General features: G+C 47.9%; 1 protein-coding gene across 1 annotated transcript in view; it reads left to right on the top strand.

Annotated features, from left to right (window-relative positions):
* The window catches only part of FBXO10 (F-box protein 10), a 287,024-nt gene that overhangs the window by 83,485 nt on the left and 176,869 nt on the right, over positions 1 to 26,670 (top strand). The window contains exon 5 of the mRNA XM_063914662.1: positions 19,918 to 20,067. Within this exon, the coding sequence (XP_063770732.1) occupies positions 19,918 to 20,067 (150 nt within the window). The remainder of the gene's footprint in view (positions 1 to 19,917; positions 20,068 to 26,670) is intronic.

Genomic DNA, 26,670 nt, shown 5'->3' with positions numbered 1-26,670 from the left:
AGGGTACAAAAACAGGGGGGGGGGGGGGCGCAGATATATGGTGTTTGTATTATAATATAAAAGCGCTGAATGTTTTTTCCCAGGAGAAAACTATATTTGGGACAAGGACATGTGTGGGTGGCCCTGTCGGCACCACTAATAACTGACTGGGTAATAAAATAATATTCGCATATCAGAGTAAGGTTGCATAAAGGTGTATCCCAGACACAGACTTAAAAATATCTATGGAGGATGTGATGTTCATAGCTATTTTTATTTTTTTTCCCTTAGACCCCTCGGGGTCGCAAATTTTTTTATTTTGCCCAGTTGCTACTCCCATATACTGACACGGATACTGATTCCTGTGTCGACCAGATTGTTTCCTGATTAGATCCAATATTGTGCAGTACAATTAAGGACGTATTAACGTCACGGAGAACCCTGCTGTCCCAGACGGAGGGTCTATATATGTATGTGGATTAATATATGTTTGTATGTATATAGTATGTATATGTATGTATAGATATATACGGATAGCTAATCTCATATACTGAGCGCTCTGTTTGAGAAAGAATCCTGGTGGCTTCCGATGGTTATTTGTTCCCGCTGCTGACAGAATATAGTGTGAGTCACTCCATGCTTGGCATGGGACCATGTCACAATGAGTAGTAGTATTCAAAAATGATAGGATACCTTGTCGTCCGATATAGATACCCTGAAGGGAGATGAGATACTCCTTACGTAGGGTCATATCAAGGACGCTGCAGCATGCTTAAGTGAGACTGCAGGGGAAATTGGACTCTTGGATTCACAGGCCATTTCTATAGCGGTCTCGGGTAGGCGATCGTTGTGCATTCACCAGTGGAAATGCTGATGCTGACTTCAAGAAGAAATGGAGTCTCTTCCCTAGGAAGGTGAAGCCTTGTTTGGTGATGGCCTAGTTGATTTGTTCTCATGCAACGGCCGCAGGTAAGTCAACCTTCTGGCCCTATGGTCAATCACAATGAATGAAGACGCATCATTATCGGATGCCGTCATTTCAACCCAATAGATGCACAAGAAGTTAGATTCCATTTTCTTTGCAGGTTTAGGAAAGGGAAGAGGGAAGATGTCCGCAGCCTCTTCCAGATCACAGGTGCAGAAATCATCCTCTGAGTCTGTCGAATCCACCGCATGCCACTGGGGCTCTCTTGCGGGAGTCCACACCGGTGGGGGCGCGTCTTAAAAATAAATAAATAAAAAATTCTTCAGTCAGTTCTGGATTCATTTGGAAAACTGGCAGTTTTCGAGACGTTTCACCTCAACGATTTTTTCAAATCGGCCTTACCAGTTCTCCGACGAACAGGGAGGTAGTATGCGACACAATACAAAAATTGTGTCTGAATCATGTCATTGTCCGGGTTCCCCCCGTCACACCAGGGTAAAGCCGTTAATCAAGCCTTTTTCGTGGTTCCGAGACCGGACAGAGGCCAATCCTAAACGGAAATCCCTCAATGTCTACCATAAGAGACTTGAATTCAAGATGGAATCTCTCAGGACAGTGATTTTCAGTCTGGTGGAAAGAGGTTTTCTTGTTTCGGTAGACATAAAGAATGCCTACTTGCAGATTTTGCATTTTCTTCGGCGTCACTGCGGTGTGCAAATCAGGATTGTCATTGCCAGTTTCTGACGTTGCCGTTTGGTCTATCCACGGCTCCGAGGTTTTTTCACCGACATAATGGCGGAAATGCTGGTTCCCCTTCAAAAGCATGGAGTCACGATTATCCCGTACTTGGACGATCTCCTGATAAAGGCGAGATCCAGGGACCAGTTGGTGCAAAACATTGCACTCTCCCTGACGGTTTTTCAACAACATGGTTGGCTCCTAAGCTTGCCTAAAGCAGAGTTGTTTCCAACAACGCGGCTGTCATTTTTTTTGGGAAGCATATTGTACACAGAACTAGAGTTTTTTCTTCCAGTGAAGAAGGTTCTGGAACTTCAGAGCATGGTCAGACATGTTCTGAAACCGTCAAAAGTGTGAATTTATCAATGCATTCGGTTGCTGGGAAAGATGGTTGTGGCCTACGAGGCCGTTCAGTTTGGCAGATTTCATGCCAGAAGTGTTCCAGGGGGATCTGTTGAACAAGTGATCCGGATCCCACCTACACATGCACCAAAGGATTATCCTGTCTTCTGAGACCAGAATCACAATCTTGTGGTGGCTACACAGCTCTCACTTCCTAGAGGGGCGCAGGTTCGAGATCCAGGACTGGATTTTGGTAACCACGGATGCAAAGTGCAGTCGCACGAAGGTCAATCTTCCAAGGAAGATGGTCTAGTCAAGTCATGAAACTTGTCTCCACATAAGCGTTCTGGAGTTAGGGGCCATTTACAACGGCCTTCTGCAAGCGAAACATCTTCGCGATCTGCCCATATTGATCCAGTTGGACGATGTAACAGCAGTAGCGTACATAAACCGCCAGGGCGAAACAAAAAGCAGAGCGGTGATGGCAGAAGCCACAAAGGTTCTCAGCGGGGCGGAAAAACATACAAGCGCTCTGTCAGCGATCTTCATTCCAGGAATGGACAACTGGGAAGCAGACTTCCTCAGCAAGCACGATCTCCATCCAGGAGAGTGGGGCCTCCATCAAGAGGTCTTCACGGAAGTGACAAGTCATCGGGGTGTTTCCTCAAATAGACATGATGGCATCTCGTCTAGACAAGAAGCTTCAGAGATATTGTTCCAGGTTGAGGGACCCTCAGGCAATAGCAGTGGATGCACTGGTGACACCGTGGGTGTTTCAGTTGATATATATATTTCTCTGACGTCCTAGTGGATGCTGGGAACTCCGTAAGGACCATGGGGAATAGCGGCTCCGCAGGAGACTGGGCACAAAAAGTAAAAGCTTTAGACTAGCTGGTGTGCACTGGCTCCTCCCCCTATGACCCTCCTCCAAGCCTCAGTTAGATTTTTGTGCCCGAACGAGAAGGGTGCAAGCTAGGTGGCTCTCCTGAGCTGCTTTGAAGTAAAAGTTTAAATAGGTTTTTTATTTTCAGTGAGTCCTGCTGGCAACAGGCTCACTGCATCGTGGGACTAAGGGGAGAAGAAGCGAACTCACCTGACTGCAGAGTGGATTGGGCTTCTTGGCTACTGGACATTAGCTCCAGAGGGACGATCACAGGTTCAGCCTGGATGGGTCCCGGAGCCGCGCCGCCGGCCCCCTTACAGAGCCAGAAGAGCGAAGAGGTCCGGAGAAAGCGGCGGCAGAAGACGTTCCTGTCTTCAAATAAGGTAGCGCACAGCACTGCAGCTGTGCGCCATTGCTCTCAGCACACTTCACACTCCGGTCACTGAGGGTGCAGGGCGCTGGGGGGGAGCGCCCTGAGACGCAATAAAAACGATATAAAAACCTTATATGGCTAAAAAAAATGCATCACATATAGCTCCTGGGCTATATGGATGCATTTATCCCCTGCCAGTTTCCTGAAAAAAGCGGGAGAAAAGGCCGCCGTGAAGGGGGCGGAGCCTTTCTCCTCAGCACACAAGCGCCATTTTCTTTCACAGCTCCGCTGGAAGGACGGCTCCCTGACTCTCCCCTGCAGTCCTGCACTACAGAAACAGGGTAAAACAGAGAGGGGGGCACTATTGGCAGCTAATATATAAATACAGCAGCTATAACAGGGAGTAACACTTATATAAGGTTATCCCTGTATATATATAGCGCTCTGGTGTGTGCTGGCAAACTCTCCCTCTGTCTCCCCAAAGGGCTAGTGGGGTCCTGTCCTCTATCAGAGCATTCCCTGTGTGTGTGCTGGGTGTCGGTACGATTGTGTCGACATGTATGAGGAGGAAAATGATGTGGAAGCAGAGCAATTGCCTGTGTTAGTGATGTCACCCCCTAGGGAGTCGACACCTGACTGGATGGTAGTAATTAAAGAATTACGTGACAATGTCAGCACTTTGCAAAAAACTGTTGACGACATGAAATCAATTAGTGCCTGTTCAGGCGTCTCAGACACCGTCAGGGGCGCTAAAACGCCCGTGACCTCAGATGGTCGACACAGACCCTGACACGGATACTGAATCCAGTGTCGACGGTGACGAGACAAACGTAATGTCCAGTAGGGCCACACGTTACATGATCACGGCAATGAAGGAGGCATTGAACATTTCTGACACTACAAGTACCACAAAAAAGGGTATTATGTGGGGTGTGAAAAAACTACCAGTGGTTTTTCCTGAGTCAGATGAATTAAATGAGGTGTGTGATAAAGCGTGGGTTTCCCCCGATAAAAAACTGCTGATTTTTAATAAATTATTGGCACTATACCCTTTCCCGCCAGAGGTTAGGGCACGTTGGGAAACACCCCCTAGGGTAGATAAGGCGCTCACACGCTTATCAAAACAAGTGGCGTTACCGTCTCCTGATACGGCCGCTCTCAAGGAACCAGCTGATAGAAGGCTGGAAAATATCTTAAAAGGTATATACACACATACCGGTGTTATACTGCGACCAGCGATCGCCTCAGCCTGGATGTGCAGCGCTGGAGTGGCTTGGTCGGATTCCCTGACTGAAAATATTGATACCCTGGATAGGGACAGTATATTATTAACTATAGAGCATTTAAAGGATGCATTACTATATATGCGAGATGCACAGAGGGATATTTGCACCCTGGCATCTAGAGTAAGTGCGATGTCCATTTCTGCCAGAAGAACGTTATGGACGCGACAGTGGTCAGGTGATGCGGATTCCAAACGACATATGGAAGTATTGCCGTATAAAGGGGAGGAGTTATTTGGGGTCGGTCTATCGGACCTGGTGGCCACGGCAACGGCTGGAAAATCCACCTTTTTACCCCAGGTCACCTCTCATCAGAAAAAGACACCGTCTTTTCAAACCCAGTCCTTTCGTCCCTATAAGGGCAAGAGGGAAAAAGGCCGCTCGTTCCTGCCCCGGGGCAGAGGAAGGGGAAAAAGACTGCACCATGCAGCCTCTTCCCAGGAGCAGAAGCCCTCCCCCGCTTCTGCCAAGTCCTCAGCATGACGCTGGGGCTCTGCAAGCAGACTCGGGCACGGTGGGGGGCCGTCTCAAGAATTTCAGCGCGCAGTGGGCTCACTCGCAAGTGGACCCCTGGATCCTGCAGGTAGTATCACAGGGGTACAAATTGGAATTCGAGACGTCTCCCCCTCGCCGGTTCCTGAAGTCTGCTCTACCAACGTCTCCTTCCGACAGGGAGGCAGTATTGGAAGCTATTCACAAGCTGTATTCCCAGCAGGTGATAATCAAGGTACCCCTCCTACAACAGGGAAAGGGGTATTATTCCACGCTGTTTGTGGTACCGAAGCCGGACGGCTCGGTGAGACCAATTTTAAATCTAAAATCTTTGAACACTTACATAAAAAGGTTCAAATTCAAGATGGAGTCACTCAGAGCAGTGATAGCGAACCTGGAAGAAGGGGACTATATGGTATCTCTAGACATCAAGGATGCTTATCTCCATGTCCCAATCTACCCTTCTCACCAAGGGTACCTCAGGTTTGTGATACAAAACTGTCATTATCAGTTTCAGACGCTGCCGTTTGGATTGTCCACGGCACCACGGGTCTTTACCAAGGTAATGGCCGAAATGATGATTCTTCTTCGAAGAAAAGGCGTATTAATTATCCCTTACTTGGACGATCTCCTGATAAGGGCAAGGTCCAGGGAACAGTTAGAGGTCGGAGTAGCACTATCTCAGGTAGTGCTACGTCAGCACGGGTGGATTCTAAATATCCCAAAATCACAGCTGATTCCAACAACACGTCTACTGTTCCTAGGGATGATTCTGGACACAGTCCAGAAAAAGGTGTTTCTCCCGGAGGAGAAGGCCAGGGAGTTATCCGAGCTAGTCAGGAACCTCCTAAAACCAGGACAAGTGTCAGTGCATCAGTGCACGAGAGTCCTGAGAAAAATGGTGGCTTCTTACGAAGCGATTCCATTCGGAAGATTCCATGCAAGAACTTTTCAGTGGGATCTGCTGGACAAATGGTCCGGATCGCATCTTCAGATGCATCAGCGGATAACCCTATCTCCAAGGACAAGGGTATCTCTCCTGTGGTGGTTACAGAAGGCTCATCTTCTAGAGGGCCGCAGATTCAGCATTCAGGATTGGATGCTGGTAACCACGGATGCCAGCCTGAGAGGCTGGGGAGCAGTCACACAGGGAAGAAATTTCCAGGGCTTGTGGTCAAGCATGGAAACGTCTCTTCACATAAATATCCTAGAGCTAAGGGCCATTTACAATGCCCTAAGTCAAGCAAGGCCTCTGCTTCAGGGTCAACCGGTATTGATCCAGTCGGACAACATCACGGCTGTCGCCCACGTAAACAGACAGGGCGGCACAAGAAGCAGGAGGGCAATGGCAGAAGCTGCAAGGATTCTCCGCTGGGCGGAAAATCATGTGATAGCACTGTCAGCAGTGTTCATTCCGGGAGTGGACAACTGGGAAGCAGACTTCCTCAGCAGACACGACCTCCACCCGGGGGAGTGGGGACTTCATCCAGAAGTCTTCCAAGTGATTGTAAACCGTTGGGAAAAACCAAAGGTGGACATGATGGCGTCCCGTCTCAACAAGAAACTGGACAGATATTGCGCCAGGTCAAGGGACCCTCAGGCAATAGCGGTGGACGCTCTGGTAACTCCGTGGGTGTTCCAGTCGGTATATGTGTTCCCTCCTCTTCCTCTCATACCAAAAGTACTGAGAATCATAAGAAGGAGAGGAGTAAGAACGATACTCGTGGCTCCGGATTGGCCAAGAAGAACTTGGTACCCGGAGCTGCAAGAGATGCTCACGGAGGACCCGTGGCCTCTACCTCTAAGGAAGGACCTGCTCCAGCAGGGACCTTGTCTGTTCCAAGACTTACCGCGGCTGCGTTTGACGGCATGGCGGTTGAACGCCGGATCCTGAAGGAAAAAGGCATTCCAGATGAAGTCATCCCTACCCTGATCAAGGCCAGGAAGGATGTAACTGCAAAACATTATCATCGCATTTGGCGAAAATATGTTGCGTGGTGTGAGGCCAAGAAGGCCCCTACGGAGGAATTTCAACTAGGTCGTTTCCTACATTTCCTGCAAGCAGGATTGTCTATGGGCCTAAAATTAGGATCCATTAAGGTTCAAATTTCGGCCCTGTCGATCTTCTTCCAGAAAGAACTGGCTTCAGTGCCTGAAGTTCAGACGTTTGTCAAAGGGGTACTGCATATACAGCCTCCTTTTGTGCCTCCAGTGGCACCTTGGGATCTCAATGTAGTTTTAGGGTTCCTAAAATCACATTGGTTTGAACCACTTGCCACAGTGGATTTGAAATATCTCACATGGAAAGTGGTAATGCTGTTGGCCCTGGCTTCAGCCAGGCGCGTATCAGAATTGGCGGCTTTATCATATAAAAGCCCTTACCTGATATTTCATTCGGATAGGGCGGAATTGAGGACTCGTCCTCAATTTCTCCCTAAGGTGGTTTCAGCGTTTCACATGAATCAACCTATTGTGGTACCTGTGGCTACTAGGGACTTGGAGGACTCCAAGTTGCTGGACGTAGTCAGGGCCCTGAAAATATATATTTCCAGGACGGCTGGAGTCAGAAAATCTGACTCACTGTTTATACTGTATGCACCCAACGAGCTGGGTGCTCCTGCTTCTAAGCAGACGATTGCTCGTTGGATTTATAGTACAATTCAACTTGCACATTCTGTGGCAGGCCTGCCACAGCCAAAATCTGTAAAAGCCCATTCCACAAGGAAGGTGGGCTCATCTTGGGCGGCTGCCCGAGGGGTCTCGGCTTTACAACTTTGCCGAGCAGCTACTTGGTCAGGGGCAAACACGTTTGCTAAATTCTACAAATTTGATACCCTGGCTGAGGAGGACCTGGAGTTCTCTCATTCGGTGCTGCAGAGTCATCCGCACTCTCCCGCCCGTTTGGGAGCTTTGGTATAATCCCCATGGTCCTTACGGAGTTCCCAGCATCCACTAGGACGTCAGAGAAAATAAGAATTTACTTACCGATAATTCTATTTCTCATAGTCCGTAGTGGATGCTGGGCGCCCATCCCAAGTGCGGATTGTCTGCAATACTTGTATATAGTTATTGTTACAAACAAATCGGGTTGTTTATTGTTGGAAGCCATCTTTTCAGAGGCTCCTACGGTTATCATACTGTTAACTGGGTTCAGATCACGAATTGTACGGTGTGATTGGTGTGGCTGGTATGAGTCTTACCCGGGATTCTAGATCCTTCCTTATTATGTACACTCGTCCGGGCACAGTATCTTAACTGAGGCTTGGAGGAGGGTCATAGGGGGAGGAGCCAGTGCACACCAGCTAGTCTAAAGCTTTTACTTTTTGTGCCCAGTCTCCTGCGGAGCCGCTATTCCCCATGGTCCTTACGGAGTTCCCAGCATCCACTACGGACTATGAGAAATAGAATTATCGGTAAGTAAATTCTTATTATTCCCTACACTTCCTCTCATTCCAAAAGTTCTATAGATCATAAGAAGAACAAAGATTCAAGTGATCTTCATTGTCCCAGACTGGCCAAGGAGGGCTTGGTATCCAGATCTCCAGGAATCACTCGTAGGAGATCCCTGGCCTCTTCCTTTCCACGAGGACCTGTTACAGCAGGGGTCGTGAGTGTTTCAAAACTTACCGCGGCTACGTTTGACGACATGGCGGTTGAACGCTAGATCCTAGTCTGAAAGGGTATTCCCAGTGAAGTCATTTCCACACTTATTCAGGCCAGGAAATGAGTAACGTCTAAACATTACCACCATTTTGGAGAAAATATGTTTTCTTGGTGGAAATCCAAGAAGGCTCCTACGGAGGAATTTCAGCTAGGACGGTTTCTCCATTTTCTACGGGCAGGTGTGGATGCGGGCCTAAGTTTGTGCTCAATTAAGGTACACTTTCAGCCTTATCGGTTTTCTTTCAAAAACAATTGGCCTCCCTTCCAGAAGTTCAGACTTTCGTGAAGGGTGTGTTGCACATCCAACCTCCATTTGTGCCCCCAGTGGCACCATGGGTTATTAATGTGGTGTGGCAGTTCCTTCAATCATATTGGTTTGAACCTTACGAAAGGTGGAATTAGAATTCCTCGTTTGGAAAGTGGTCATCCGATTGGCCTTGGCATCCGCGAGGCGGGTGTCTGAGTTAGCGGTCTTGTCTCACAAGAGCCTTATTTGTTTTTCCATGAAGTTAGAGCAGAGTTGAAAACTCGTTCACGATTTCTGACGAAAGTGGTTTCATTTTCCACATGAACCTACCTATTGTGGTGCCAGTGGCTACTGACGCTTTATTTGAATCGAAATTTCTGGATGTGGTCAGAGCTTTGAAAAGTTTCTGTCGCCAGAACGGCTCAGATTAGGGAAACAGAGGCTCTGTTTGTCCTGTATACTCCCATCAAGATTAGATGTCCTGCTTCCAAGCAGACCTTTGCACGCTGGATCTGTAATACGGTTCAGCAGGCTCATTCCACGGCTGGATTGTCGTTACCGGAATCGGTGAAGGCCCATTCTACTAGAAAGGTGGGCTCGTCCTGGGCAGATGCCCAGGTTGGTCTCGGCGTTACAACGTTGCCGAGCAGCTACTTGGTCGGGTTCGAACACTTTGGCTAAGTTTTACAAGTTTGATACCTTGACCGATGATGACCTCAAGTTTGGTCATTCGGTACTGCAGAGTCATTCGCACTCTCCCGCCCGTTCTAGAGCTTTGGTTTAACCCCATGGTTCTGAATGTGGCCCCAGCATCCTCTAGGACGTATGAAAAAATAGGATTTTAATACCTACCGGTAAATCCTTTTCTCTTAGTCCGTAGAGGATGCTGGGCGCCCGTCCCAGTGCGTACTGTATCTGCAGTTATTATTTGTGGTTACACACATATGGTGTTACGGTTCTTGTCAGCATATTGCTGAAATTGTTCATGCCGTTGGCTTGTATTCTGTTGAATGCCACGTTCTGCGGCATACTTGAGGTGTGAGCTGGTAAGATGCTCACCGTGGTTTAACAATAAATCCTTTCCTCGAAATGTCCGTCTCCCTGGGCACAGTTCCTATAACTGGAGTCTGGAGGAGGGGCATAAAGGGAGGAGCCAGTTCACACCCTTTGAAAGTCTTAAAGTGCCCATGTCTCCTGCGGATCCCGTCTATACCCCATGGTTCTCAATGTGACCCCAGCATCCTCTACGGACTATGAGAAAAGGATTTACCGGTAGGTATTAAAATCCTATTTTCTCTAACGTCCTAAGTGGATGCTGGGGACTCCGTCAGGACCATGGGGAATAGCGGCTCCGCAGGAGACAGGGCACAAAAAGTAAAAGCTTTTGGACCTAGGTGGTGTGCACTGGCTCCTCCCCCTATGACCCTCCTCCAAGCCTCAGTTAGATCTTTGTGCCCGGCCGAGAAGGGTGCAATCTAGGTGGCTCTCCTGAGCTGCTTAGAAGTAAAAGTATACTTAGGTTTTTTTATTTTCAGTGAGTCCTGCTGGCAACAGGCTCACTGCAGCGTGGGACTAAGGGGAGAAGAAGCGAACTCACCTGCGTGCAGAGTGGATTGGGCTTCTTGGCTACTGGACATTAGCTCCAGAGGGACGATCACAGGCCCAGCCATGGATGGGTCCCGGAGCCGCGCCGCCGGCCCCCTTACAGATGCTGAAGCAAGAAGAGGTCCATAAATCGGCGGCAGAAGACTTTCCTGTCTTCATAAGGTAGCGCACAGCACTGCAGCTGTGCGCCATTGCTCTCAGCACACTTCACACTTCGGTCACTGAGGGTGCAGGGCGCTGGGGGGGGGGGCGCCCTGGAAGCAATGAATTTACCTTATTTGGCAAAAAATACATCACATATAGCTCCTGGGCTATATGGATGTATTTAACCCCTGCCAGTTTTCCAGAAAAAAGCGGGAGAAGAGCCCGCCGAGAAGGGGGCGGGGCCTATCTCCTCAGCACACAGCGCCATTTTTCCCACACAGCTCCGCTGGTAGGAAGGCTCCCAGAATCTCCCCTGCATCCTGCACTACAGAAACAGGGTAAAAAAGAGAGGGGGGCACTTATTTGGCAAAATAACAGATATAAGCAGCTATAAGGGATAGACACTTATTGTAAGGTTGTCCCTATACATATATAGCGCTCTGGTGTGTGCTGGCAAACTCTCCCTCTGTCTCCCCAAGGGGCTAAGTGGGGTCCTGTCCTCTATCAGAGCATTCCCTGTGTGTGTGCTGGGTGTCGGTACGTGTGTGTCGACATGTATGAGGAGGAAAATGATGTGGAGGCGGAGCAATTGCCTATAATGGTGATGTCACCCCCTAGGGAGTCGACACCTGAATGGATGGCCGTAATTAAGGAATTACGTGACAGTGTCGGCACGTTACAAAAAACTGTTGACGACATGAGACAGCCGGCAGCTCAGTTAGTGCCTGTCCAGGCGTCTCAAACACCGTCAGGGGCTATAAAACGCCCGTTACCTCAGTGGGTCGACACGGACCCAGACACAGACACTGACTCCAGTGTCGACGGTGAAGAAACAAACGTATTTTCCAGTAGGGCCACACGTTACATGATCACGGCAATGAAGGAGGTTTTGCACATCTCTGATACTGCAAGTACCACGAAAAGGGGTATTATGTGGGGTGTGAAAAAACTACCCGTAGTTTTTCCTGAATCAGAGGAATTGAATGAAGTGTGTGATGAAGCGTGGGTTACCCCCGACAAAAAACTGCTAATTTCTAAAAAATTATTGGCACTATATCCCTTCCCACCAGAGGTTAGGGCTCGTTGGGAAACACCCCCTAGGGTAGATAAGGCGCTCACATGCTTATCAAAACAAGTGGCGTTACCGTCTCCAGAAACGGCCGCCCTTAAGGAGCCAGCAGATAGGAGGCTGGAAAATATCCTTAAAAGTATATACACACATACTGGTGTTAAACTGCGACCAGCAATCGCCTCAGCCTGGATGTGCAGTGCTGGGGTGGCGTGGTCGGACTCCCTGACTGAGAATATTGATACCCTGGATAGGGACAGTATTTTATTGACTATTGAGCAATTAAAAGATGCATTTTTATATATGCGAGATGCACAGAGAGATATTTGCACTCTGGCATCAAGAGTAAGTGCGCTGTCCATTTCTGCCAGAACAGGGTTATGGACGCGACAGTGGTCAGGTGATGCGGATTCAAAACGGCACATGGAGGTATTGCCGTATAAAGGGGAGGAGTTATTTGGGGTCGGTCTATCAGACCTGGTAACCACGGCAACGGCTGGGAAATCCACATTTTTACCTCAAGTCACCTCTCAACAGAAAAAGACACCGTCTTTTCAGCACCAGTCCTTTCGTTCCCATAAAGGCAAGCGGACAAAAGGACAGTCATATCTGCCCCGGGGTAGAGGAAGGGGAAAAAGACTGCAGCAGACAGCTCCTTCCCAAGAACAGAAGCCCTCTTCCGCTTCTGCCAAGTCCTCAGCATGACGCTGGGTCCTTACAAGCAGACTCAGGTACGGTGGGAGGTCGTCTCAGAAATTTCAGCGCGCAGTGGACTCACTCGCAAGTGAACCCCTGGATCCTGCAAGTAGTATCTCAGGGGTACAAATTGGAATTCGAGACGTCTCCCCCTCGCCGGTTCCTGAAGTCTGCTTTACCAATAGCTCCCTCCGACAGGGAGGCGGTATTGGGAGCCATTCACAAGCTGTACTCCCAACAGGTGATAATAAAAGTACCCCTCCTACAACAAGGGAAGGGATATTACTCCACACTGTTTGTGGTACCGAAACCAGACGGTTCGGTGAGACCGATTTTAAATCTAAAATCTTTGAACACTTATATCAAAAGGTTCAAATTCAAGATGGAATCACTCAGAGCAGTGATAGCGAACCTGGAAGAAGGGGACTATATGGTGTCTCTGGACATCAAGGATGCCTATCTCCATGTCCCGATTTGCCCTTCTCACCAAGGGTATCTCAGTTTCGTAATACAGAACTGTCATTATCAGTTTCAGACGCTGCCGTTTGGATTGTCCACGGCACCCCGGGTCTTTACCAAGGTAATGGCCGAAATGATGATTCTTCTTCGAAGAAAAGGCGTATTAATTATCCCTTACTTGGACGATCTCCTAATAAGGGCAAGGTCCAGAGAACAGTTAGAAGTCGGAGTAGCACTATCTCAAGAAGTACTACAACAGCACGGGTGGATTTTAAATATTCCCAAATCGCAGCTGATTCCGACGACACGTCTGCTGTTCCTAGGGATGATTCTGGACACAGTCCAGAAAAAGGTGTTTCTCCCGGAGGAGAAAGCCAGGGAGTTATCCGAGCTAGTCAGGAACCTCCTAAAACCAGGAAAGGTGTCAGTGCATCAATGCACAAGGGTCCTGGGAAAAATGGTGGCTTCTTACGAAGCGATTCCATTCGGCAGATTCCACGCAAGAATTTTTCAGTGGGATCTGCTGGACAAATGGTCCGGATCGCATCTTCAGATGCATCAGAAAATAACCCTGTCTCCAAGGACAAGGGTATCTCTTCTGTGGTGGCTGCAAAGTGCTCATCTCCTAGAGGGCCGCAGATTCGGCATTCAGGACTGGATCCTGGTGACCACGGATGCCAGCCTGAGAGGCTGGGGAGCAGTCACACAAGGAAGAAACTTCCAGGGAGTGTGGTCAAGCCTGGAGACTTCACTTCACATAAATATACTGGAACTAAGGGCAATTTACAATGCTCTAAGCCTAGCAAAGCCTCTGCTTCAGGGTCAGCCGGTGTTGATCCAGTCGGACAACATCACAGCAGTCGCCCACATAAACAGGCAGGGCGGCGCAAGAAGCAGGAGGGCAATGACAGAAGCTGCAAGGATTCTGCAATGGGCGGAAAATCATGTGATAGCACTGTCAGCAGTGTTCATTCCGGGAGTGGACAACTGGGAAGCAGACTTCCTCAGCAGACACGACCTACACCCGGGAGAGTGGGGACTTCATCCGGAAGTCTTCCTCATGATTGTGAACCGTTGGGAAAAACCAAAGGTGGACATGATGGCGTCACGCCTCAACAAAAAACTAGACAGGTATTGCGCCAGGTCAAGAGACCCGCAGGCAATAGCTGTGGACGCTCTGGTAACACCTTGGGTGTTCCAGTCGGTGTATGTGTTCCCTCCTCTGCCTCTCTTACCCAAGGTACTGAGAATTATAAGACGGAGAGGAGTAAGAACTATACTAGTGGCTCCGGATTTGCCAAGAAGGACTTGGTACCCGGAACTTCAAGAGATGCTCACAGAGGACCCGTGGCCTCTGCCGCTAAGAAGAGACCTGCTTCAGCAGGGACCCTGTCTGTTCCAAGACTTACCGCGGCTGCGTTTGACGGCATGGCGGTTGAACGCCGGATTCTGAAGGAAAAAGGCATTCCAGATGAAGTTATTCCTACCCTGTTTTAAGCTAGGAAGGATGTAACTGCACAGCATTATCACCGTATTTTGCGAAAATATGTTGCGTGGTGCGAGACCAAGAAGGCCCCGACAGAGGAATTTCAACTAGGTCGTTTCCTACATTTCCTGCAAACAGGACTGTCCATGGGCCTAAAGTTAGGGTCCATTAAGGTTCAAATTTCGGCCTTGTCGATTTTCTTTCAGAGAGAATTGGCTTCATTTCCTGAAGTTCAGACTTTTGTAAAAGGGGTACTGCATATACAGCCTCCCTTTGTGCCCCCAGTGGCACCTTGGGATCTCAATGTAGTTTTGGGATTCCTAAAATCACATTGGTTTGAGCCACTTGCCACAGTGGAATTAAAATATCTCACATGGAAAGTGGTAATGTTGTTGGCCCTGGCTTCTGCCAGGCGAGTATCTGAATTGGCGGCTTTATCCTATAAAAGCCCTTACCTGATATTTCATTCGGATAGGGCGGAATTGAGGACTCGTCCTCAATTTCTTCCTAAGGTGGTTTCAGCGTTTCACCTAAACCAACCTATTGTGGTGCCTGCGGCTACTAGGGACTTGGAGGACTCCAAGTTGCTGGACGTAGTCAGGGCCCTGAAAATATATGTTTCCAGGACGGCTGGAGTCAGGAAATCTGACTCGCTGTTTATCCTGTATGCACCCAACAAGCTGGGTGCTCCTGCTTCTAAGCAGACTATTGCGCGTTGGATTTGTAGTACAATTCAGCTTGCACATTCTGTGGCAGGCCTGCCACAGCCAAAATCTGTAAAAGCCCATTCCACAAGGAAAGTGGGCTCATCTTGGGCGGCTGCCCGAAGGGTCTCGGCTTTACAACTTTGCCGAGCAGCTACTTGGTCAGGGGCAAACACGTTTGCTAAATTCTACAAATTTGATACCCTGGCTGAGGAGGACCTGGAGTTCTCTCATTCGGTGCTGCAGAGTCATCCGCACTCTCCCGCCCGTTTGGGAGCTTTGGTATAATCCCCATGGTCCTGACGGAGTCCCCAGCATCCACTTAGGACGTTAGAGAAAATAAGATTTTACTCACCGATAAATCTATTTCTCGTAGTCCGTAGTGGATGCTGGGCGCCCATCCCAAGTGCGGAGTGTCTGCAATACTTGTACATAGTTATTGTTAACAAAATCGGGTTTTTGTTGTAGTGAGCCATCTTTTCAGAGGCTCCTCTGTTATCATACTGTTAACTGGGTTCAGATCACAAGTTGTACGGTGTGATTGGTGTGGCTGGTATGAGTCTTACCCGGGATTCAAAATCCTTCCTTATTGTGTACGCTCGTCCGGGCACAGTATCCTAACTGAGGCTTGGAGGAGGGTCATAGGGGGAGGAGCCAGTGCACACCACCTAGGTCCAAAAGCTTTTACTTTTTGTGCCCTGTCTCCTGCGGAGCCGCTATTCCCCATGGTCCTGACGGAGTCCCCAGCATCCACTACGGACTACGAGAAATAGATTTATCGGTGAGTAAAATCTTATTTTCTTAAGTGCAACTGTGTAATTTTATCAGGCCCGATGAATCAGTGTGTATCTAATATGCCTCTAGGTTGTGTGAGTCTACACATTAAAAGTCATTTACCAAGTGGAACATTGAGTACAGGGCAAATGTCATTTCTTTTTTTGTGACATAGTGTGCGTTCATAGTGCCAGTAAGAAATTCTGGTTATGACCCTGTTATGAGTCTGATATTTGGCGGCACATTGGGGGTCATTCCGAGTTGATCGCTAGCTGCTGTTGTTCGCAGCGCAGCTATCAGGCTAAAAATCTGCATTTCTGCGCATGCGTACGGGCCGCAGTGCGCAGGCGCGACGTACTTTCACAAAAAACTATGCAGTTTCACACAAGGTCGAGCGACTCTTTTCCGTCGCTCTGTTGATTGGTGAGTGTTTGACAGGAAGTGGGTGTTTCTGGGTGGTAACTGAGCGTTTTCCGGGAGTGCTAAAAAACGCAGGCGTGTCAGGTGAAAACGCAGGCGTGCCTGGGGAAACGGTGGTATGGCTGGCCGGACGCAGGGCGTGTTTGTGACGTCAAAGCAGGAACTAAACAGACTGAAGTGATCGCAATCTAGGAGTAGGTCTGGAGCTACTCAGAAACTGCTTGAAAAAATTTCACTATTCTGCTAATCTTTCGTTCGCACTTCTGCTAAGCTAAGATACACTCCCAGAGGGCAGCAGCCTAGCGTTTGCACTGCTGCTAAAAGCAGCTAGCGAGCGATCAACTCGGAATGAGGGCCATTGTATTGTCATTTTCTTGCCCGACAAAAATGTTCAGAGCTGCTTTGCACTTTTTTTGTAGCTGTTGTATTCTTCAGAAACGCAGTATATTTAGACTGAGTAAGTGAATATGCCCCTATGGGTCTGGCCTGTGTACTGTCTGATTACAATATCTTGTGTTGAGCTTGGACCAGCAATCATTTAGTACAGTCTACTGTATGTATCTTATAGAGCCATTGTAACTATGCATTGAGCTGAGGTACTCCAGCTCTGTGCAAATGAAAATGTCAACATTTTGGTAATTGAAAGCATATTGCTTGATGGGGAATGTATCAGGACATATCTGTTATCAGTAGACTCTTTGCAGATCTTATATACAAATCTATTTAATGAGCAAAATAGGAGGTGGCAGGGTGTACCTGGAGGTGTTCCCCTTATTTTTTCAGAGAGGAAGTAGATGATAGACTTCCAGAGTGAGTCTATGGCTTGAGGCAGATGACACACCTTTCATAATATTGGTGCCTTTAACCACTGAGTCACTTTAGTCAAACAAGCCTTTAGATTTCTGACTTTGGAATTTGCTCATGTAACGTTGAAAGCACTGCTTTAGAGCACTCGAGTCAAGGTTTGTTCATTTAAATTGTAACACAAGTCCAAGCCCCCCCATGTTTCCTTTGCCAGGCAAATAAGGTAAAACGGTAACCACAATAGTTTCAACAACGATTGTGTTAATGATTTCTAGTGGAAATAAAACACATCTGTCAAGGGAAATACTGGACTCCTGGGAGCCATACCCTCATGTGCCATAAATGCTGATGTGTAAATATGATGTAATATGTATTAATATTGTGTCCAAGCAAGCGCCATAGCTCAGAAGGAGAAGCACAAGTCGGCAACTAATATTCTCACTTCTAAACATGCTGAGTGCCTTCTGTGCTAGTGAAAACGTAAACATAGCATTACCAAAAGGTGAAAATAATACTGTACATTCCTCTGGCCATGGTGCTTTTATAAAATGATTTAATGAGCATGTTGTGAGGGGATGCAGTCAATTTACCGACAATCAAAATCCCGGCGGTCGAAATCCCGACAGCAATTGACAGACGGTCAAAATCCCAACATGGACAAAATACCGACATTTAAAACACAGACAAGGTCAAAATACCGACATGTAAAATGTTGACAGGCCAAAATGCCGACATGAGTTTTTCATAGAAACCGACTTGTTCATACTTTACCATACCAGCGGACCTGGAGGAGGAATATAATAGTGTGCCGAGCGCAGCGAGGCACCGTGCCCGAAGCATGGCGAGCGGACGCTGTGCACTTATATGGAGTCCATGTTGACCTATGTCGACATACACACCAAAAAACAATGAAATACTCATGTTGGCATGTTGACCTGTCGACATTTTACATGTCTGTATTTTGACCTTGTCGGTATTTTGTCCATGTCAGGATTTTGACCTTGTCGGGATTTCGACTGTCAGGATTTTGATTGTAGGTATTTCATACAGATCCCATTGTGAGTAGCAGAGTACACTGTGTGTGGTTTGTGTGGTCTCTATTTGACAACTATGGGCCTGATTCCAGTGTGCACAGTATTGCACAAACACAGGGAAGTGGCTGTGCAATACCGTACACCTAAAATGCTAATGCAACAGGAGACATCTGTAGAAAAAGGGCGCCTCCTGTATCTGTGCCTTCAGCCACCTGCGTAAGACTAAGCTTACTCAGACTGTCCATCAGAAAGTTCCCAGATTCGTATGTAAGCCATCGGGTTTGCAAATAAATCCAAATCGGGCCCACTGTTTCTAATGACTTTCTACTGTTCATTGTTCTTTGGGAAAAGTTTAGTGTGAATTTGTATATTGTGAGTATGGGTGTGATCCCTTGTACAGTATGTTGTTTGGTGTGTCATGTGAAATACCCCTGCCCAAGAGTGAAGATTTGTCCCTGGAAATATTCTAACACTATCCAGTTGCTTTAGCTTGAATGTTGTAATCCAGTTTGCTTTTTTACAATATGTTTACAGTATGTTTAATCTAAAAGGTAATAAATATGTGCATCTTAAAAGCATTAAAATTACGTTATGGTCATGCCTAGCATTTAGGTCGGGATGGTATCGTGATAACGGCTCTTGGGATGCCGGCACTCAGAATACCGACGTGCTGAATCCTGTTACCTGCTAGATGAGTATTCTAACTCTCCCCTTCTACCACCCCTAATCCTAACCCTCCCTCTCCGCAGCTAACCCTAACACTCCCTGCTTAGTGCCTATCCTTAACCCTCCCTACCCGCACCCTAACCATAACACCCTCCCCCCCCCTTCCCTTCCCCTCCCCTCCCCTCCCATTCCCACCCTCCATAAGCCTAACCACTCCCGGAATACTTTTCTTCAGGATGCCGACAATTGTGATTCCGGCGCTGGCATTGTGATCGATGTTGGGAAACCGGCGTCGCCTTTCTGACCAGTGTCAGGATTCCGGTGTCGGCATCCCTTTAGGTCATGTTGACTAGGTATAGACAATGGGCTTGATTAAATGCAGAAGAGCACGTCCTGGGACCTCCTCTTAATCTCACCACCGGGACCCGCAGAAGCCACAAGGTGCTTTGTTGATAAGTATGCTCCAAAGTTTAAAGGAATTGTATCACAAATATGTCCATTCATCTGGTCATGATGGGTAGGTATACAGTTCTATGTCTGTATACACTGTTGTTACATTTTATTACAAACATGTCTATTAGTCAGGTTATGCTGGATAGATCATGAAGAATTCAGTGTCTGTATACACAAATAGAATGATATTATGTCTCTTGGTATAGTCATGTTTGTAGGGGTGATATATATACAGAATGCAGTAGCTGTATACAGTATTCCCAATTAGCAATGCCCAGTTTTAAACCTAGGCCATATTGATGATACAGTAAGAGTAATACTATATTATATAAATATATTTTATAGAAATAATACACAGTGAGAAGCAGGATATTGTTACTGAGCTGGACCACCCACTGCACTTATGAGCTACAAGAGCATCAACAAGATTTAGGAGGTAGTGTTTTCCTGTATTATCTGAATTCCAGAGTCCTAATAGCTGAAGAGATGCAAAATATTCTAAACCTTCACCATATAAGGTACACACGTGGGTTAATAGCAGAAGTGAAGTGAATCCGAATTCTGTGTTGAAGATGCAGTGTTCACTGATAATAGTCTGGCACCTATCTTCCGGTATTATTTAAATGTTTGCATAATTGCATTTTGCCAACACTCAGCCAGTGTCATTTCTTTCATTAGGTTGTCATGTTAAAGAATGACATTTACCACTGTAAGGCATCAGGGGTTTTCCTACGTCTGGCAGCAGGAGGGCTCATAGCTGACAACAACATCCATTCAAACACAGAAGCAGGGGTGGATATCCGCAAAGGAGCCAATCCTGTCATACTGGTATGTGGTACTGTACAATTTCAGTCTCCTTATTTAGTTAAAGTCTGTGTTAAGTGGAAATGTGTCTCTACCACTTCATAATGTAACAGCATTTACAGTGTGATCTGCAGTCTGCACTGTTCCCCCTCCTGACAGGCCGAAAATTGATTGTGAATGGAGTTGAATGGAAGTATCCTAGAGAATATTGATCCATGTGTTAATATGATCTATCCATTCATCAAAGGGTTACAACAAATAATAATATATTGCCAAAAACACACATTTATTTTAGAAATGACTAAAGGACCCCATACACTAGTGCAATATTGCACGTTTTCTTGCAATTGTGACGAGCTACTGAGATGGATAGCATAAAAAATGTCAAATTGCATGTACTTTTGTTGCGATTGCGCGCTCCCTTGTGTCACCCATCGCAATCGCAGATCACACCTGCTGCACGTCAGATTTATCTCAATTGCATGGAAATAGGTTTAATAACATTAAATTGCATGAGATAAATCACATGTAAAAATACAATCCCAGGCCTCCCGGGGAGCTTCTGGCCAGATTGCAGGAAAATTGCATGCAAGTCAATGCTGAGATAAAACTCCCTAGTGTATGGGGCCCTTAAGGCTGAAGATGTTACTTTAGAGTTCAGTTTTAGTGTACAAGGATTGGGCCAGCCATACAGAGAGTAGCTGATTGCCGTGAGACACTAACACACTGTGGAGCAGCATGCTATTTTCACTCTTTGCATTGTCTCCTAGGCCCTCACAGTTTCATTTGTAGCGTGGGGAGTAGTGGCCCAAGCATTTGTAGGTAAATAATGTATTTCTGTAGTATTCAGTAAGATTTGTTGTGATCTCAGAGTTTGTATCTAGGGAACAAGTAATTAGAATCCATCAGACTCTGCTCGGCTCCCAATTTCGTTAATTGTTAGAAACGTGGCCCTGAACCTGGATTGTTAGACAATTCCTGTTTGCCTAGCTTAGAGTAATGGAAAGTGGTTTTATATTCATTAAGGGAGTGGGTTATTATTTTCTATTTAACTGTACTTCATCGGCTCCCTGTAATCCACCTCATCCATACAGCATTGAGTATAAGGCCTGATTCAGAGATGTGCACTAATGCTGCCACAGCTGCGAATGTATATAAATCCTCTCTGTGACCGCTGTTGTAAGTCTTTTGAGGCATATTCGCAGTTGGCTATAAATCACTCGACTGCATCCATCTGTGAATCCGTCCCATAGTGTACTGGGTGAACATTATTTCTCTGACGTCCTAGTGGATGCTGGGAACTCCGTAAGGACCATGGGGAATAGCGGCTCCGCAGGAGACTGGGCACAACTAAGAAAGATTTAGGACTACCTGGTGTGCACTGGCTCCTCCCTCTATGCCCCTCCTCTAGACCCCAGTTAGAATTTTGTGCCCGGCCGAGCTGGTTGCACACTAGGGGCTCTCCTGAGCTCTTAGAAAGAAAGTATATTTAGGTTTTTTATTTTCAGTGAGATCTGCTGGCAACAGACTCACTGCTACGAGGGACTAAGGGGAGAAGAAGCGAACCTACCTGCTTGCAGCTAGCTTGGGCTTCTTAGGCTACCGGACACCATTAGCTCCAGAGGGATCGAACACAGGCCCAGCCTCGGTCGTCCGGTCCCAGAGCCGCGCCGCCGTCCCCCTTGCAGAGCCAGAAGCACGTCCAGTAAATCGGCGGCTGAAGACTCCGGTCTTCATTAAGGTAGCGCACAGCACTGCAGCTGTGCGCCATTGCTCCCCATGCACATCTCACACTCCGGTCACTGATGGGTGCAGGGCGCTGGGGGGGGGGGGCGCCATGGGCTGCAATATAAATACCTTAGCTTGGCAAAAAAAACACATAATATAGTCAGGACTATATATGTGTAAAATCCCCTGCCAGAAATATCCTGAAAAAAGCGGGAGAAGTCCGCCGTGAAGGGGGCGGGGCTATCTCCCTCAGCACACTGGCGCCATTTCCTCTCACAGCTCCACTGGAAGGATGCTCCCCAGGCAGTTTCCCTGCAGTTTCCAGGCTCAATAGGGTAAAAAAGAGAGGGGGGGGGCACTAAATTTAGGCGCAAATTGTGTATTATAGCAGCTATAGGGGAAAAATCACTGTGTGTAGTGGGTATCCCTGTATTATACAGCGCTCTGGTGTGTGCTGGCATACTCTCTCTCTGTCTCCCCAAAGGACTTTGTGGGGTCCTGTCCTCAGTCAGAGCATTCCCTGTGTGTGTGCGGTGTGTCGGTACGGCTGTGTCGACATGTTTGATGAGGAGGCTTATGTGGAGGCGGAGCAGGTGCCGATAAATGTGATGTCACCCCCTGCGGGGTCGACACCTGAATGGATGGACATGTGGAAGGAATTACGCGACAGTGTCAAATCCTTACATAAAAGGTTTGACGACATAGCAGATGTGGGACAGCCGGCTGCTCAGCCCGTGCCTGCCCAGGCGTCTCAAAAGCCATCAGGGGCTCTAAAACGCCCGCTATCTCAGATGGCAGACACAGATGTCGACACGGATACTGACTCCAGTGTCGACGACGATGAGACTAGTGTACATTCCAATAGAGCCATTCGTTATATGATTAAGGCAATGAAAAATTTGTTGCACATTTCTGATATTACCCCAGGTACCACAAAAAAGGGTATTATGTTTGGGGAGAAAAAGCTACCAGTGGTGTTTCCCCCATCTGATGAATTAAATGAAGTGTGTGAAGAAGCGTTGGATTCCCCCGATAAGAAACTGGTAATTTCTAAAAAGTTACTAAGGGCGTACCCTTTCCCGCCAGAGGACAGGTCACGTTGGGAGACATCACCTAGGGTGGATAAAGCGCTCACACGTCTGTCTAAAAAGGTGGCACTACCGTCTCCGGACACGGCCGCCCTAAAGGAACCTGCGGATAGAAAGCAGGAGGCTATCCTGAAGTCTGTATATACACACTCAGGAATTATACTGAGACCAGCTATTGCTTCAGCATGGATGTGCAGTGCTGCAGCTGCGTGGTCAGATTCCAAGTCAGCATTTTTACCCCATGTTCCCTCACAGCCAAAGAAAGCACCGTATTATCAGGTACAGTCCTTTCGGCCCCAGAAAGTTAAGCGGGTTAGAGGCGCGTCCTTTCTGCCCAGAGGCAGAGGTAGAGGGAAAAAGCTGCAACATACAGCCAGTTCCCAGGAACAAAAGTCCTCCCCCGCTTCCTCTAAGTCCACCGCATGACGCTGGGGCTCCACAGGCGGAGCCAGGTACGGTGGGGGCCCGTCTCAAGAACTTCAGCGACCAGTGGGCTCGCTCACGGGTGGATCCCTGGATTCTACAAGTAGTATCTCAGGGGTACAAGCTGGAATTCGAGACGTCTCCCCCTCGCCGTTTCCTCAAATCTGCCTTGCCGACAGCTCCCCCGGACAGGGAGGCAGTGCTGGAGGCGATTCACAAGCTGTTTTCTCAGCAGGTGATAATCAAGGTACCCCTCCTTCAACAAGGACGGGGTTACTATTCCACAATGTTTGTGGTACCGAAACCGGACGGTTCGGTGAGACCCATTTTAAATTTAAAATCCTTGAACACTTATATAAGAAGGTTCAAGTTCAAGATGGAATCACTCAGTGCGGTGATTGCAAGCCTGGACGAGGGGGATTACATGGTATCACTGGACATCAAGGATGCTTACCTGCATGTCCCCATTTACCCTCCTCACCAGGAGTACCTCAGATTTGTGGTACAGGACTGTCATTACAAATTCCAGACGTTGCCGTTTGGTCTGTCCACGGCACCGAGGGTATTTACCAAGGTAATGGCCGAAATGATGATACTCCTTCGAAGAAAGGGAGTTTTAATTATCCCGTACTTGGACGATCTCCTTATAAAGGCGAGGTCCAGGGAAAAGTTGTTGATCGGAGTAGCACTTGCTCGGGAAGTGCTACAACAGCACGGCTGGATCCTGAAGTTTCCAAAGTCGTAGCTGGTTCCTACAACGCGTCTACTGTTCCTGGGGATGGTTCTGGACACGGAACAGAAAAAAGTGTTTCTCCCGGAGGAGAAGGCCAAGGAGTTGTCATCTCTAGTCAGAGACCTCCTAAAACCAAAACAGGTGTCGGTGCACCATTGCACGCGAGTCCTGGGAAAGAGGGTGGCTTCTTACGAAGCAATTCCTTTCGGAAGGTTCCATGCAAGGATCTTTCAGTGGGATCTGTTGGACAAGTGGTCCGGATCGCATCTTCAGATGCATCGGCTGATAACCCTGTCTCCAAGGACCAGGGTGTCGCTGTTGTGGTGGCTGCAGAGTGCTCATCTTCTAGAGGGCCGCAGATTCGGCATACAGGACTGGGTCCTGGTGACCACGGATGCCAGCCTTCGAGGTTGGGGGGCAGTCACACAGGGAAGAAACTTCCAAGGACTATGGACAAGTCAGGAGACTTCCCTACACATAAATATTCTGGAACTAAGGGCCATTTATAATGCCCTAAGTCAGGCAAGACCCCTGCTTCAACACCAGCCGGTGCTGATCCAGTCAGACAACATCACGGCGGTCGCCCATGTAAACCGACAGGGCGGCACAAGAAGCAGGATGGCGATGGCAGAAGCCACAAGGATTCTCCGATGGGCGGAAAATCACGTGATAGCACTGTCAGCAGTGTTCATTCCGGGAGTGGACAACTGGGAAGCAGACTTCCTCAGCAGGCACGACCTCCACCCGGGAGAGTGGGGACTTCATCCAGAAGTCTTCAAGCTGATTGTAAATCGCTGGGAAGGGCCACAGGTGGACATGATGGCGTCCCGCCTCAACAAAAAGATAAAAAAATATTGCGCCAGGTCAAGGGACCCTCAGACGATAGCTGTGGACGCTCTAGTGACACCGTGGGTGTACCAGTCGGTTTATGTGTTCCCTCCTCTGCCTCTCATACCCAAGGTACTGAGAATAATAAGAAGGAGAGGAGTAAGAACTATACTTGTGGTTCTGGATTGGCCAAGAAGAGCTTGGTACCCAGAATTACAAGAAATGATCTCAGAGGACCCATGGCCTCTGCCGCTCAGACAGGACCTGCTGCTGCAAGGACCCTGTCTGTTCCAAGACTTACCGCTGCTGCGTTTGACGGCATGGCGGTTGAACGCCGGATCCTGAAGGAAAAGGGCATTCCGGAGGAAGTCATCCCTACGCTGATTAAAGCTAGGAAGGAGGTGACCGCAAACCATTATCACCGCATATGGCGAAAATATGTTGCGTGGTGTGAGGCCAGAAGGGCCCCAACGGAGGAATTTCAGCTGGGTCGATTTCTGCACTTCCTACAGTCAGGGGTGACTATGGGCCTAAAATTGGGTTCCATTAAGGTCCAGATTTCGTCTCTGTCGATTTTCTTCCAAAAAGAACTGGCTTCACTGCCTGAAGTTCAGACGTTTGTTAAAGGAGTGCTGCATATTCAGCCCCCTTTTGTGCCTCCAGTGGCACCTTGGGATCTCAACGTGGTGTTGAATTTCCTTAAGTCACATTGGTTTGAGCCACTTAAAACCGTGGAACTAAAATATCTCACGTGGAAAGTGGTCATGCTGTTGGCCTTGGCTTCGGCCAGGCGTGTGTCAGAATTGGCGGCTTTGTCATGTAAAAGCCCTTATCTGATTTTCCATATGGATAGGGCGGAATTGAGGACTCGTCCCCAATTTCTTCCTAAGGTGGTATCAGCTTTTCATTTGAACCAACCTATTGTGGTGCCTGCGGCTACTAAGGACTTGGAGGATTCCAAGTTGCTGGACGTAGTCAGAGCCCTGAAAATCTAGGTTTCCAGGACGGCTGGAGTCAGGAAAACTGACTCGCTATTTATCCTGTATGCGCCCAACAAGCTGGGTGCTCCTGCTTCAAAGCAGTCTATTGCTCGCTGGATCTGTAGTACGATTCATCTTGCACATTCTGCGGCTGGACTGCCGCATCCTACATCTGTAAAAGCCCATTCCACGAGGAAAGTGGGCTCTTCTTGGGCTGCTGCCTGAGGGGTCTCGGCTTTACAACTTTGCCGAGCTGCTACTTGGTCGGGTTCAAACACATTTGCTAAATTCTACAAGTTTGATACCCTGGCTGAGGAGGACCTTGAGTTTGCTCATTCGATGCTGCAGAGTCATCCGCACTCTCCCGCCCGTTTGGGAGCTTTGGTATAATCCCCATGGTCCTTACGGAGTTCCCAGCATCCACTAGGACGTCAGAGAAAATAAGATTTTACTCACCGGTAAATCTATTTCTCGTAGTCCGTAGTGGATGCTGGGCGCCCATCCCAAGTGCGGATTGTCTGCAATACTTGTATATAGTTATTGCCTAACTAAAGGGTTATTGTATGAGCCATCTGTTCGTGAGGCTCAGTTGTTATTCATACTGTTAACTGGGTATAGTATCACGAGTTATACGGTGTGATTGGTGTGGCTGGTATGAGTCTTACCCGGGATTCCAAAATCCTTTCCTTATTGTGTCAGCTCTTCCGGGCACAGTTTCCTAACTGAGGTCTGGAGGAGGGGCATAGAGGGAGGAGCCAGTGCACACCAGGTAGTCCTAAATCTTTCTTTTAGAGTGCCCAGTCTCCTGCGGAGCCGCTATTCCCCATGGTCCTTACGGAGTTCCCAG

This window comes from Pseudophryne corroboree, chromosome 1, assembly GCF_028390025.1.
Source record: "Pseudophryne corroboree isolate aPseCor3 chromosome 1, aPseCor3.hap2, whole genome shotgun sequence".
Taxonomy (NCBI): Eukaryota; Metazoa; Chordata; class Amphibia; order Anura; family Myobatrachidae; genus Pseudophryne; species Pseudophryne corroboree.
This window is presented reverse-complemented; position numbering and strand designations above follow the sequence as displayed.